The 14801-nt window shown below is 34.2% G+C and overlaps 1 protein-coding gene and 1 pseudogene across 1 annotated transcript; both read left to right on the plus strand.

Moving 5' to 3' along the window:
- The window catches only part of LOC145789121 (mannosyl-oligosaccharide glucosidase GCS1-like), a 377152-nt pseudogene that overhangs the window by 24310 nt on the left and 338041 nt on the right, over positions 1 to 14801 (plus strand).
- Positions 10260 to 13821, plus strand: LOC114267421 (UNC93-like protein 3). The gene is made up of 5 exons (XM_082899756.1): positions 10260 to 11221; positions 11487 to 11709; positions 11830 to 11920; positions 12745 to 12868; positions 13488 to 13821. Exons 3-5 carry the CDS (start codon positions 11901 to 11903, stop codon positions 13668 to 13670), a joined length of 327 nt encoding a protein of 108 aa, XP_082755882.1. The 5' UTR covers positions 10260 to 11221; positions 11487 to 11709; positions 11830 to 11900; the 3' UTR covers positions 13671 to 13821.

A 14801-nucleotide genomic window follows, 5' to 3' on the forward strand; every position in this document is an offset into this window, starting at 1 on the left:
AATGATTTAGTGAATCCTAGGTCTGACTTCTAAATTAGGACAGGGCAACCCTACCCCCCAAATAAGCATGAATGCAAATTATGTGCTTATGTGATATTTTTGAAACGATTTTATTTGATTTCAGCGATCTGACAACGAGAAAGACAGTGATTTCATTCACAAAGTCTGGGGAGTCTGTCGTGGCCGAGATTTGATTCTATGCCAATCCGAGTTATTTGGGGGTAATGATGCAGTTACAAAGATTTGGGGGTTCAATTTAGGCAGTGATTCATATTTTGATTATGATTTGACTAATCAGTAGTAAATTTGGGGGGTTATTTCCCAATTTTAAAGAATTTGAGTTTGAATTTGGATTCTGACGTTAGTGATCAAAGAAGAAAGAGGAAAAAGAAAAGAATAATTGTCGTTCTAAAATTTAAATCCCCAAAAAAACATGTTATTAAAGAATAACTTCTATAAAAAAAAGGAACTTTCCAACTTAAGTAGAGTCTCAGGGATTATGGAAGGTGTTTGATTGAATAAGAATCTTTAAGTCATTGACTTTACGAGGAATTTCGACCGTTATGAAAAATGGTAGATAAGGAAGTAGTGACGAAATCTTCAATTTTGAATAAAATTCGAAATCCCCTAGATTGACATTTGACTAAGGAGACAATTGTTTGATTAGATACTTGGAATAAGATCGAGAGCTCCTTGGGAGGAAAGAATTGTGAATAAAAAAGCTGAGTAGAATTTTAGAAATTATGGAAAGTTTTTTATCAGACAGAAATTATTAGGTTTTTGACTTTCGAGAGAATTTGATTTTATGGAAAAGTGTTGATGAGGAGGTGATGACCGAGTCTTTCACTTTGAAGAAAAATTTTGATTTTCCTTAGAAGACATGTGACTATAAGGTGACTGTTTGATTGATTTCTTGGAATAAGATCTAAAATTCTTTGGAAATTTTTTGAAAATAAAATTTGCATAGAGTTCCGAAATTATGGAAAGTTCTTATCATCGGGTAAAAACCTTTGGGCCGCTGACTATGAGGGAACCTTAATTTTATGGAGAAATGTTAGACAAGGAAGTAATGACCAAGTCTCTCATTTCGAATAAAATTTTTGTTCCACTACAAGATACTTGGCTAAAGGGTGATCGTTTGGTTGATTCCTTTGAATGAAATCCGAACCCTTCAAAACTTTCAAAAAAAAAGAGGAAAGGGAAGCATTGACATTTTAAAGAAAAAAAAAAAAACGGCACTTTATTCTGAAAAAGGATTTTGGTAAAAATAGAAGTTGAAATTTGATCATGCTCTTTTGAAAATAAATTGGGGCACATTTCGGGAAACAATAAGTAATGGAAAGACAATGGTTTAGATTGATCACTCTGGTAGGAATCCTTTAAATTCCTCAGAATTCCCTTGGTCGAGCAACTATCACCCAATGGGTGATGGCGATGATTTCGAGATCCAATGGTAAGTGTTAAACAAAATTAACTGGTTCCATTCACCTATCGTCGGGTTGATTGTATAGTATCCCGGACACTATTCGTTGGTTGTGTTTTGTCAATAAGGCAAGCATGAGGCTATGCCACTGGGACTGTTTGATTATTCCCTTGTGGAAGGAGTGGTATATTGATAGTAAGAACTGATGTGCCCTTTTGTGACCAAACTTACCTCCTTTTGCATGGAGAGAGCATTAGCAGCTTCCAAACTAGGGCAGGATACCCTCCTTTCCATGATTGTATTATTGCCTCTTCGAATGATTTAGTGAATCCTAGGTCTGACTTCTAAATTAGGACAAGGCAACCCTACCCCCAAATAGGCATGAATGCAAATTATGTGCTTATGTGATATTTTGGAAATGATTTGATTTGATTCCAGCGATCTAACAACGAGAAAGACAGTGATTACATTCCTAAAGTGCAGGGAGTCTGACGTGGCAGTGATTTGATTCTGTTACCATCCGAGTTATTTGGGGGCAATGATGCAGTTACAAAGATTTGGGGGTTTAATTTAGGTAGTGATTCATATTTTGATCATGACTTGAGTAATCAGTAGTAAATTGGGGGGATTGTTTCCCAATTTTAAAGAATTTGAGTTTGAATTTGGGTTCTTACCTTAGTGATCAAAGAAGAAGTGGAAAAAGAAAAGAATGATTGCCTTTTTAAAATTTAAATCCCCAAGAAAACTTGTTATTAAAGAATAACTTCAAAAAAAAAAAGGAACTTTCCAACGTAAGTAGAGCCTCGGAGATTATGGAAGGTGTTTGATCGAATAAGAATCTTTAAGTCGTTGACTTTATGGGGAATTTTGACTTTTACGAAAAATGATAGATAAGGAAGCGGTGACTAAATCTTCAAATTTGAATAAAATTCGAAATCCCCTAGAAAGACATTTGACTAAGGAGACAATTGTTTGATTAGATACTTGGAATAAGATCGAGAGCTCCTTGGGAGGAAAGAATTGTGAACGAAAACCCGTGTAGAATTTTAGAAATTATGGAAAGTTTTTGATCAGACAGAAATCCTTAGGTTTTTGTCTTTAGAGGGAATTTGATTTTATGGAAAAGTGTTGATGAGGAGGTGATGACCGAGTCTTTCACTTTGAAGTGAAAGTTTGAATTTCCTTGGAAGACATTTGAATATAAGGTGACTGTTGGATTGATTTCTTCGAATAAAATCTAAAATTCTTTGGAAATTTTTTGAAAATAAAATTTGAATAGAGTTTCGAAATTATTGAAAGTTCTTTTCATCAGGTAAAAACCTTTGGGCCGCTGACTTTGAGGGAACCTTAATTTTATGGAGAAATGTTAGACAACGAAGTAATGACCGAGTCTCTCATTTCGAATAAATTTTTGGTTCCCGTACAAGATATTTGCCAAATGGGCGATCGTTTGGTTGATTCCTTGGAATAAAATCCGAACTCCTCAAAACATTCGAAAAAAAAGAGGAAAGGGAAACATTGAAATTTTAAAGAAAAAAAAAACGGCACTTTATTTTGAAATACTATTTTGAAAAAAATAGAATGTTAAATTTGATCACGCACTTTTGCAAATAAATTGGGGCACATTTTGGGAAACAATAAGTAATGGAAAGATCATTGTTTAGACTGATCACTCTGGTAGGAATCCTTTAAATTCCTTAGAATTCCCTTGGTCGGGCAACTATCACCCAATGGGTGATGACGATGATTTCGAGATCCAATGGTAAATGTTAAAAAAAATTGACTGGTTCCATTCACCTATCCTCGGGCTTGTTGCATAGTATCCCGGACAGTATTCGTGGGTTATGTTATATCAATAAGGCAAGCATGTGACTATGCTTCTAGTACTGTTTGATCATTCCCTTGTGGAAGGAGTGGTATATTGATAGTAACAATTGATGTGTCGTTTTGTGACCAAACTTACCTCCTTTTGCATGGAGAGAGCATTAGCAGCTTCCAAACTAGGGCAGGATACCCTTCTTTCAAGGATTGTATTATTGCCTCTTTGAATGATTTAGTGAATCCTAGGTCTGACTTCTAAATTAGGACAGGGCAACCCTACCCCCCAAATATGCCTGAATGCAAATTATGTGGTTATGTGACATTTTGGAAACGATTTGATTTGATTCCAGCGATCTAACAACGAGAAAGACGGTGATTTCATTCCCAAAGTGTGGGGAGTCTGACGTGGCAGTGATTTGATTCTGAGGCAATCCGAGTTATTTGGGGGCAATGATGCTATTACAAAGATTTGGGGGTTCAATTTAGGAAGTGATTCATATTTTAATCATGATTTGAGTAATCAGTTGTAAATTAGGGGGTGGTTTCCCAATTTTAAAGAATTTGAGTTTGAATTTGGGTTCTTACCTTAGTGATCAAAGAAGAAGAGGAAAAAGAAAAGAATGATTGCTTTTTTAAAATTTAAATCCCCAAGAAAACATGTTATTAAAGATTAACTTCTAAAAAAAAAAGGAACTTTCCAACTTAAGTAGAGCCTCGGAGATTATGGAAGGTGTTTGATCGAATAAGAATCTTTAAGTTATTGACTTTAGGGGGAATTTCGACTTTTACGAAAAATGGTAGATAAGGAAGTGGTGATCAAATCTTCAATTTTGAATAAAATACGAAATCCCCTAGAAAAACATTTGACTAAGGAGACAATTGTTTGATTAGATACTTGGAATAAGATCGAGAGATCCTTCGAAGGAAAGAATTGTGAAAGAAAACCCGAGTAGAATTTTAGAAATTATGGAAAGTTTTTGATCAGACAGAAATCCTTAGGTTTTTGTCTTTAGAGGGAATTTGATTTTATGGAAAAGTGTTGATGAGGAGGTGATGACCGAGTCTTTCACTTTGAAGTGAAATTTTGAATTTCCTTGGAAGACATTTGAATATAAGGTGACTGTTGGATTGATTTCTTCGAAAAAAATCTAAAATTCTTTGGAAACTTTTTGAAAATAAAATTTGAATAGAGTTTCGAAATTATTGAAAGTTCTTTTCATCAGGTAAAAACCTTTGGGCCGCTGACTTTGAGGGAACCTTAATTTTATGGAGAAATGTTAGACAAGGAAGTAATGACCGAGTCTCTCATTTCGAATAAATTTTTGGTTCCCGTACAAGATATTTGCCTAATGGGTGATCGTTTGGTTGATTCCTTGGAATAAAATCCGAACTCCTCAAAACATTCGAAAAAAAAGAGGAACGGGAAACATTGAAATTTTAAAGAAAAAAAAAACGGCACTTTATTTTGAAATACTATTTTGAAAAAAATAGAATTTTAAATTTGATCACGCACTTTTGCAAATAAATTGGGGCACATTTTGGGAAACAATAAGTAATGGAAAGATCATTGTTTAGATTGATCACTCTGGTAGGAATCCTTTAAATTCCTTAGAATTCCCTTGGTCGGGCAACTATCACCCAATGGGTGATGACGATGATTTCGAGATCCAATGGTAAATGTTAAAAAAAATTGACTGATTCCATTCACCTATCCTCGGGCTTGTTGCATAGTATCCCGGACAGTATTCGTGGGTTATGTTATGTCAATAAGGCAAGCATGTGACTATGCTTCTAGTACTGTTTGATCATTCCCTTGTGGAAGGAGTGGTATATTGATAGTAACAATTGATGTGTCTTTTTGTGACCAAACTTACCTCTTTTTGCATGGAGAGAGCATTAGCAGCTTCCAAACTAGGGCAGGATACCCTTCTTTCAAGGATTGTATTATTGCCTCTTTGAATGATTTAGTGAATCCTAGGTCTGACTTCTAAATTAGGACAGGGCAACCCTACCCCCCAAATATGCCTGAATGCAAATTATGTGGTTAGGTGATATTTTGGAAACGATTTGATTTGATTCCAGCGATCTAACAACGAGAAAGACAGCGATTTCATTCCCAAAGTGTGGGGAGTCTGACGTGGCAGTGATTTGATTCTGAGGCAATCCGAGTTATTTGAGGGCAATGATGCTGTTACAAAGATTTGGGTGTTCAGTTTAGGCAGTGATTCATATTTTGATCATGATTTGAGTAATCAGTAGTAAATTAGGGCGGTGGTTTCCCAATCTTGAAGATTTTGAGTTTGAATTTGGGTTCTTACCTTAGTGATCAAAGAAGAAGAGGAAAAAGAAAAGAATGATTGCCTTTTTAAAATTTAAATAGAGCCTCGGAGATTATGGAAGGTGTTTGATCGAATAAGAATCTTTAAGTCATTGACTTTAGGGGGAATTTAGACTTTTACCAAAAATGGTAGATAAGGAAGTGGTGACCAAATCTTCAATTTTGAATAAAATTCGAAATCCCCTAGAAAGACATTTGACTAAGGAGGCAATTGTTTGATTAGATGCTTGGAATAAGATCGAGAGCTCCTTGGGAGGAAAGAATTGTGAAAGAAAACCCGAGTAGAATTTTAGAAATTATGGAAAGTTTTTGATCTGGCAAAAATCCTTAGGTTTTTGACTTTAGAAGGAATTTGATTTTATGGAAAGTGTTGATGAGGAGGTGATGACTGAGTCTTTCACTTTGAAGTGAAATTTTGATTTTCCTTAGAAGACATTTGACTATAAGGTGACTGTTTGATTGATTTCTTGGAATAAGATCTAAAATTCCGTTGGAATTTTTTGAAAATAAAATTTGAATAGAGTTCCGAAATTGTGGAAAGTTCTTTTCATCAGGTAAAAACCTTTGGGCTGCTGACTTTGAGGGAACCTTAATTTTATGGTGAAATGTTAGACAAGGAAGTAATGACCGAGTCTCTTATTGCGAATAAAATTTTGGTTCCTGTACAAGATACTTGGCTAAAGGGTGATCGTTTGTTTGATTTCTTTGAATGAAATCCGAACTCCTTAAAACTTTCCAAAAAAAAGAGGAAAGGGAAGCATTGAAATTTTAAATAAAATAAAAAGAAACGGCACTTTATTTTGAAAAAAGATTTTTGAAAAAAAGAGAAGTTGAAATTTGATCACGTACTTTTGAAAATAAATTGGGGCACATTTCGGGAAACAATAAGTAAAGGAAAGACAATTGTTTAGATTGATCACTCTGGCAAGAATCCTTTAAATTCCTCAGAATTCCCTTGGTCAGGCAACTATCACCCAATGGGTGATGACGATGACTTTGAGATCCAATTGAAAGTGTTAAACAAAATTGACTGGTTCCATTCACCTATCCTCGGGTTTGTTGCATAGTATCCCGGACACTATTCGTGGGTTATGTTATGTCAATAAGGCAAGCATGCGCCTATGCTTCTAGTACTGTTTGATCGTTCCCTTGTGGAAGGTGTGGTATATTGATAATAACAACTGATGTGCCCTTTTGTGACCAAACTTACCTTCTTTTACATGGAGAGAGCATTAGCAGCTTCCAAACTAGGCAGGATACCCTTCTTTCCAGGATTGTATTATTTCCACTTTGAATGATTCAGTGAATCCTAGGTATGACTTCTAAATTTGGACAGGGCAACCCTACCCCCCAAATAGGCATGAATGCAAATTATGTGCTTATGTGATGTTTTGGAAATGATTTGATTTATTCCAGCGATCTAATAACGAGAAAGACAGTGATTTTATTCCCAAAGTCTGGGGAGTCTGACGTGGCAGTGATTTGATTCTATGGCAATCCGTGTTATTTGGGAGCAATGATGCAGTTACAAAGATTTGGGGGTTCAATTTAGGCAGTGATTCATATTTTGATCATGATTTGAGTAAGCAGTAGTAAATTAGGGGGGTGGTTTCCTATTTTTAAAGAATTTGAGTTTGAATTTGGGTTCTTACCTTAGGGATCAAAGAAGAAGAGGAAAAAAAAAGAATGATTGCCTTTTTAAAATTTAAATCCCCAAGAAAACATGTTATTAAAGAATAACTTCTAAAAAAAAAAGAACTTTCCAAGTTAAGTATAGGCTTGGAGATTATCGAAGGTGTTTGATCGAATAGGGATTTTTAAGTCATTTACTTTAGGGTGAATTTCGACTTTTATGAAAAATTGTACATAAGGAAGTGGTGACCAAATCTTCAATTTTGAATAAAATTCGAAATCCCCTGGAAAGGCATTTGACTAAGGAGACAATTGTTTGATTAGATACTTGGAATAAGATCGAGGGCTCCTTGGGAGGAAAGAATTGTGAAAGAAAACCCCGAGTAGAATTTTAGAAATTATGGAAAGTTTTTTATCAGACAGAAATCTTTAGGTTTTTGACTTTAGAGGGAATTTGATTTTATGGAAAAGTGTTGATGAGGAGGTGATGACCGAGTCTTTCACTTTGAAGTGAAATTTTGAATTTCCTTAGAAGACGTTTGACTATAAGGTGACTGTTTGATTGATTTCTTGGAATAAGATCTAAAATTCTTTTGAAATTTTTTGAAAATAAAATTTGAATAGAGTTTCGAAATTATGGAAAGTTCTTTTCATCAGGTATAAACCTTTGGGCCGCTGACTATGAGGGAACCTTAATTTTATTGAGAAATGTTAGACAAGGATGTAATGACCGAGTCTCTCATTTCGAATAAAATTTTGGTTCCCGTACAAGATATTTGCCTAATGGGCGATCGTTTGGTTGATTCCTTGGAATAAAATCCGAACTCCTCAAAACATTCGAAAAAAAAGAGGAAAGGGAATCATTGAAATTTTAAAGGAAAAAAAAAACGGCACTTTATTTTGAAAGACGATTTTGAAAAAAATAGAAGTTGAAATTTGATGACGCACTTTTGAAAATAAATTGGGGCACATTTCGGGAAACAATAAGTAATGGAAAGACAATTGTTTAGATTGATCACTCTGGTAGGAATCCTTTAAATTCCTCAGAATTCGCTTGGTCGGGCAACTATCACCCAATGGGTGATGACGATGACTTCGAGATCCAATGGTAAGTGTTAAACAAAATTGACTGGTTCCATTCACCTATTCTCGGGTTTGTTGCATAGTATTCTGGACACTATTCGTGGGTTATGTTATGTCAATAAGGCAAGCATGAGACTATGCTACTAGTACTGTTTGATCATTCCCTTGTGGAAGGAGTGGTATATTGATAGTAATAACTGATGTACGCTTTTGTTGCCAAACTTACGTTCTTTTGCATGGAGAGAGCATTAGCAGCTTCCAAACTAGGGCTGGATATCCTCCTTTCCAGGATTTTATTATTGCCTCTTTGAATGATTTAGTGAATCCTAGGTCTGACTTCTAAATTAGGACAGGGCAACCCTACCCCCGAAATAGGCATGAATGCAAATTATGTGCTTATGTGATATTTTGGAAATGATTTGATTTATTCCAGCGATCTAACAACGAGAAAGACCGTGATTTCATTCCCAAAGTCTGGGGAGTCTGACGTGGCAGTGATTTGATTCTATGGCAATCCGAGTTATTTGGGAGCAATGATGCAGTTACAAAGGTTTGGGGGTTCAATTTAGGCCGTGATTCGTATTTTGATCATGATTTGAGTAATCAGTAGTAAATTAGGCGGGTGGTTTCCCTATTTTAAAGAATTTGATTTTGAATTTGGGTTCTTACCTTAACGATCAAAGAAGAAGAGAAAAGAAAAGAATGATTGCCTTTTTAAAATTTAAATCCCCATGAAAACATGTTATTAAAGAATAACTTTTAAAAAAATAGGAACTTTGCAACTTATGTACAGCCTCGGAGATTATGGAAGGTGGATGATCGAATAAGTATCTTTAAGTCATTGACTTTAGGGGGCATTTCGACTTTTATGAAAAATGGTAGATAAGGAAGTGGTGATCAAATCTTCAATTTTGAATAAAATTCGAAATTCCCTCGAAAGACATTTGACTAAGGAGGTAGTTGCTTGATTAGATACTTGGAATAAAATCGAAAGCTCGTTGGGAGGAAATAATTGTGAAAGAAAACCCGAGTAGAATTTTAGAAATTATGAAATGTTTTTGATCAGACAGAAATCTGTAGGAATGACAATTGTTTAAATTGGGCACCGCCCACTGCTTATGCCTTCTTTTTTTTTTTTTTTTTTTTGTGACACCTGTTATTTTTAATTTTTCTGTGACTGTGCCTTTGCACTGATAGGTGATGAAAATAGCCAAAATTGTTGGGGTGTATGCTCCCCTCAAGACTACATCTTCTCCATACTCCCTCAGGACTCTATTTTGTAGGCTCCATAGTTTTGTGATTTGAACCATTCATCTCGTAGTTCAAAGAGAAGAATATATTTATAAAAATTTAGCTTGATCGGACATCGATCGATACACTTACTAATCGTGTTTCATTTTATGAAAAGTCTTGAGCAGAGCTGCTCCCAAAACGTTTGAGTGAATTTCATGAGACTAAAAGTCCATGTGGTTTGGGACTTGGGAGGTTAAGACTAGATGTAGACCTTGTCTTTCCCCTATTTGCAGAAAGTGGTTGCTCTCTGACTCGAGAAAACATTCTTATGCTTGTCAGTGTTGTACTAAATAATGATGTGGACGCATATTTGACAGAGCCCTATTATGTTCATCAAATTGATGAAGTTGTATATACTTAAAAATGAATGTTCTTGTGGTAGGTACACGATGGTTCCAGCTTCCTTGTACCTGGGATTTTCTGCTTCAATAATATGGGTTGCGGAGGTACAAGTCCATCTTTTAGATTTGGTTCGTCACTTTGTTGTGTTTGATGATGTAATAAGTACATTACTTTTTCCCTAACGATATTATAGTCCATCAGGGTACATATCTTACTTCTACAGCATGCAGTCATGCACATGATTTAAACTTAGAAGAAGGAAACGTGATTGGTAACTTCAATGGAGAATTTTGGGGAATGTTTGCAGGTCACCAGGTGCTGCATTTTAGTTTTTGATGACAATTTTAATGATCTTTGGTTCTAATAATAATATATTCAATTTGTTTTGTATGGATGTTGTTCATCTGGAATAATCTTCATTTTTTTATTGAATTTTGCTGTTCGTTGGAAACCTCATGTCTCTTTTTCTATTGAAAGATGGAACGGTATGTGCATGCTTGTGATTCCAAGCTGATTTCCATGTCCTATATTTTTCTATGTTGTTTGTTGTATTACCAGTACCAATTCATTATCATAGATTTAGTTATTAATACTTGCATTACACTCGAGAAACTCTGACCTTCATTGTACGAAAAAAATTATTTAATGTTAAATTTCTCTTTTGCATCTCTAATGCAATTTTAGCTATAAGTTAGCACTGAAAAATAAAGATGGCAGAAAGATGAGGGGAGTCCTATTTATTATGAAGTGAATGATTTTTATTTCGTTTTTTTCCCCCTCTATGGCTAAGGGAGGCTTTCCCTTTTTCTTTTGTTTCTTTATTAATTTCTTTGGTGGACGTTTTAATGATAGTTTTTTTTTTTAAAAATTTTAAAAAAGGGATAAAATCAAGGGTCCCAAACCTTTTTCGATAATCTCGAAATCAATCAATGAAGAGAGTTTCAAGAGGAATGACTTCCCTTAGTTGGTTTGAGTGGCATAGCCCATTGGAGTAGTTGTCTAACCGTGGGAAACAATTGTATAGCCATGTTGACAAGTAGAGCTATAGAGTTTTCGACATGGTTGGCTCCCATTTTTGGCATTCCTTTTGTTAGAAAATTGTCAAGTTGACAAATTTGACCGTTCCATTCTGCGAATCCTTCACACCTCTACCCAAGTATCTGAAGGGTATCAAGGTCTAAAAAAAAAAAGTTGATACAGTATCCAACACGTCAAAAAGTGTCCAATGAGTGCTAGTGCCGGACATGCATCAAACATGGATACGCACCTTCTTAGTTGTGTCAAGAAGTGTATGTGTTTCTTGGGTTGTTCAATATATATATTTTTAAGATAGCAAATAAAATATTAAAGTACACATAAATTACTTGTATTAAAAAAAATAAATAAGGATATTCAATGGCACACCTTTAATCCTATGTAGTGCCGTCCTTGACAGCAATATACCACTATCTTTCATTTGGTTGTGGAAACCTCAGTGTCAGAATCTATGATTTTTTAGTTCTTTTAAAACACTCGCATCTTTAATTTGTTGTTCTTTCTTTCATATCACTGCAGGGGGGAACTACCAGTGGCAGTGGCACAACTTTACTATATATTGTGTTTGTTTGTAGTATGACCTTAGGTACCATACTCGTGCTTCTTACAAAAGAGGGATGCTAAAGGAGAGGAGACTTTACCAGATTCTTCTGTCAGTTTCTGCTCTTCCATTGTTTGACTTACGAATGCTATTAATCATCCCCCTTATTGCATATTCAGGCTTACAACAAGCATTTGTATGGTAATTGTTGATGAACTTATAACATTTTACTTTTTTATTGTCCTTTGACCATTCAATTTGTGCACTATATACATTGTAACATTTTCTTCAATTAAGCATGGAACGCATTTACAATTTTAGGGCTGAATGCACCAAGTACATTGCGGAACCTGCACTTGGTGAGTCTGGTGTAGGTGGTGCTATGGCAGCGTATGGGGCTTTTGATGCAATTGTAAGTATGGCACTGCAGAAATGAGTAGCTTTATGGAATGGTTTACATGAATTAGCTCACTTGGTGAGTCTGTTTCTGTTTTACGTACATTAATTTTGACAAGGCATGTTCTTCGTCTCTTTCTTGTTGAGTTGGAGAAATAAAAATGAATTGAGTGAACAACTTTAAATTTCATTTACCCTTTCCTTTTGTAAGCAACAAGAATAACAAATAATATATATCCTTTTCCATATTTATTCTCTATGAGTTGTGTTGTGTGTTTGCAACAATATACAAAATTTCATTTATTGCCCTGGTGGTACTTCACATGGATAATATGGATGGATAATCATATCCTGTGTTCTGTTCCATAATCTTGTTTTTCCCACGGTATGTGCATTCAAGTTATTACTCACAATCTCTGCTATGATCTCTAGCCTCATGTTTTATAGGAAATTATTCAATAATAATGTGGCATAGGATGTAAATACTATTACACCTCAAGTTCGCTAAAAGTTAAAAACCCAGGAAAACCATCTTTGTTTTATAATTTGTCATTTGTTTGATTCATTAAGTTTTTTAGACTCAGTTTATATCTGGAATATGTGTTAGTGTTCGCGGGCTATGGGTTGACTCACCTCTGGTCTCAAGTCAATCACTCTAATAGTTTGTGCTGGAGCTTTCATTTAGTTAATTGTACTGCTTTGGCTTCTATTGAAGTACATGTTAGGTTTCTTGTCGATTCCAATTAAAGTTATTTAGAATCTGAAGTTTTTAATTATATATATATCTGATTTGAAACTGCTATGACTTTATCAATTCTTGTTAACTGTGCCATTGTGCAGCGTAACTAGTGGAGTACTCGGCATTTTATACCCCCTTCTCATGGCAGCCGCATTGGGAATTGGGGATGGAATATTCAACACACAGCTTAATGCTTTGCTTGGGATGCTCTTTAAGCATGATATGGTAGTGATTTATTTTGTTTGTTTTACTAAGCCTTTTTTAGTTTGATTTATACTCTTTTTCACGTAAGTGTTGACACGAGAAAGTGATGGACATGTGTCCAAAGCGTGTCTAGATCTAAAAAATATAAAAAAATAATAAAATTAATGACACATTTGGACGTGTATCCGACACATTCTTAGAGGTGTTCGTGCTTGGATCTAATTGAGAGGCAAGTGGGATGAAACTATGTATTTTTTTATTTATAAAAAAATAAATAAATCAGTGGATGTGATTGTGAAAACGTATGTTTTATGGTTGAAGACAAGGTATATTGAGATTCTTGAGACGTAAATTTCATATATTGAAGGAAATTAGGAGAACTTATTCCTTTAAGAAAGTTAAAGATATGGGTTCCACAAGTGTTCTCCTAATTGAACAATTAAACAAATAGGAGAAAATTGACTTTTGTGTGTTATACTCTCCTTTATAATGTTAGTTATCTTAATGATTTTCATACTTACGTCTGATTTATTTCTCATTCAAGTATATTAAAGATATTTGGCCCTCACTTTTTCTTGGTCATTTCTTTGTGCAAATGCACTTGCGTTTAATTCTCAAATGTTACTTTTGGGGTGTACAGGAAGGAGCATTTGCACAGCTCAAGGTTTGGCAATGTGTTTTGATCGCAATTGTGTTTTTTGTGAGCCCTTACATTTCTTTGCATGCTGTGTTAGTGGTTATGCTTGTTGCAGTCTGCATCTATGTTGGCGGGTTTCTATTCCTCACTCTTATGGTCGAGAAAGCATTCTCTTGTGCTGATTGATTTTTTGCAACTGGATACGTAATAAATATTTATTGCCAAAACATGTATTATTCACGTCTTACACATTGATTGCCTCAGAAAGTTGTATCTGCCTGTGAAATCTATTAAATAAGAAAATATGTTCACCTGTTAATGTTTCTTCAAAAGAAAAGTATTGAAAGGCTAATTTGAATGTAATATATCAGTATTGTTCTTTTCTATTTGAGAATAGAGTCTATGAGAAAGTTGGCAATTAGTGCAAGTACTATTTTGTGGAATATAGACATCTTTTGTGTGCTAGGCCTGCCTAAATTGGAACCTAGATTACCTCTTTCAGATTTTTATTGATTTATGAAAGAGATTGTTTTTGCTTACATGAACAACTGCATAAATTAAAGGGTAAATTACATTTTGCCCCTTAAAGTTTCACCCATTTTCCACTTTGGCTTTTTAAGTTTAATTTTTCTTACTTTGGCTCTTCATGTTTGTAATATTTCTCACTTTGACCTTTTAAGTTTAATTTTTTTCACTTTGGCTTTTTATGTGTGCAATCAATTTTACTTTGGCTCTTTATATTCGCAATCCTTTTTACTTTATCCCTATACTAATTTTCATCCAAAAAACTAACAGAATCTGTCACATCACTAACACATCAACTCCATGTGTGATGTAAAAAACTCACTAAAGATGTAAAAAATAAAAAATAAAAAATAAAAAAATTGGAATTTTTTTTTTTTTTTTTTGTCTTTGGTGAACTTTATTTTTCAAATTTATTCATAAACATTATTACATTATAGATGCATTTAGATTAGATGCAGTTCAAAAAAATTAAAATGAATTTAACTAAATTTATCCATAAACATTATTACATTATAGATGTATCGAGAGTAGAAGCAATTAAAAAAATTTAAACAAATTTAACTAAAAAAAGAAAAAAGTTTACTGACTTGAATCCCTGTATTGTCAGTTCTGAAATGAAAAATTTACTATCATTTTTTTTTCGTCTTTAGAGATTTTTTTTTAGAAGTTAAATTTGTTTTTATTTTTTTAGTTGTATCTAATCTAGATTAATTTATAATATAATAATGTTTATGAATACATTTGAAAAAAAAGTTCACGAAAGATTAAAAAAATTAGTTAATTTTTTTATTT

The sequence above is a fragment of the Camellia sinensis genome, chromosome 12, assembly GCF_055761805.1.
Source record: "Camellia sinensis isolate YWXY chromosome 12, ASM5576180v1, whole genome shotgun sequence".
NCBI classification, from domain to species: Eukaryota; Viridiplantae; Streptophyta; class Magnoliopsida; order Ericales; family Theaceae; genus Camellia; species Camellia sinensis.

Coding starts and splice junctions, on each gene's coding strand:
- LOC114267421 (XM_082899756.1), top strand. CDS start 11,901: ATGGGGCTTTTGATGCAATT. Junction 11,921..12,744: donor ATGGGGCTTTTGATGCAATT/GTAAGTATGGCA, acceptor GCCATTGTGCAG/CGTAACTAGTGGAGTACTCG. Junction 12,869..13,487: donor TGCTCTTTAAGCATGATATG/GTAGTGATTTAT, acceptor TGGGGTGTACAG/GAAGGAGCATTTGCACAGCT.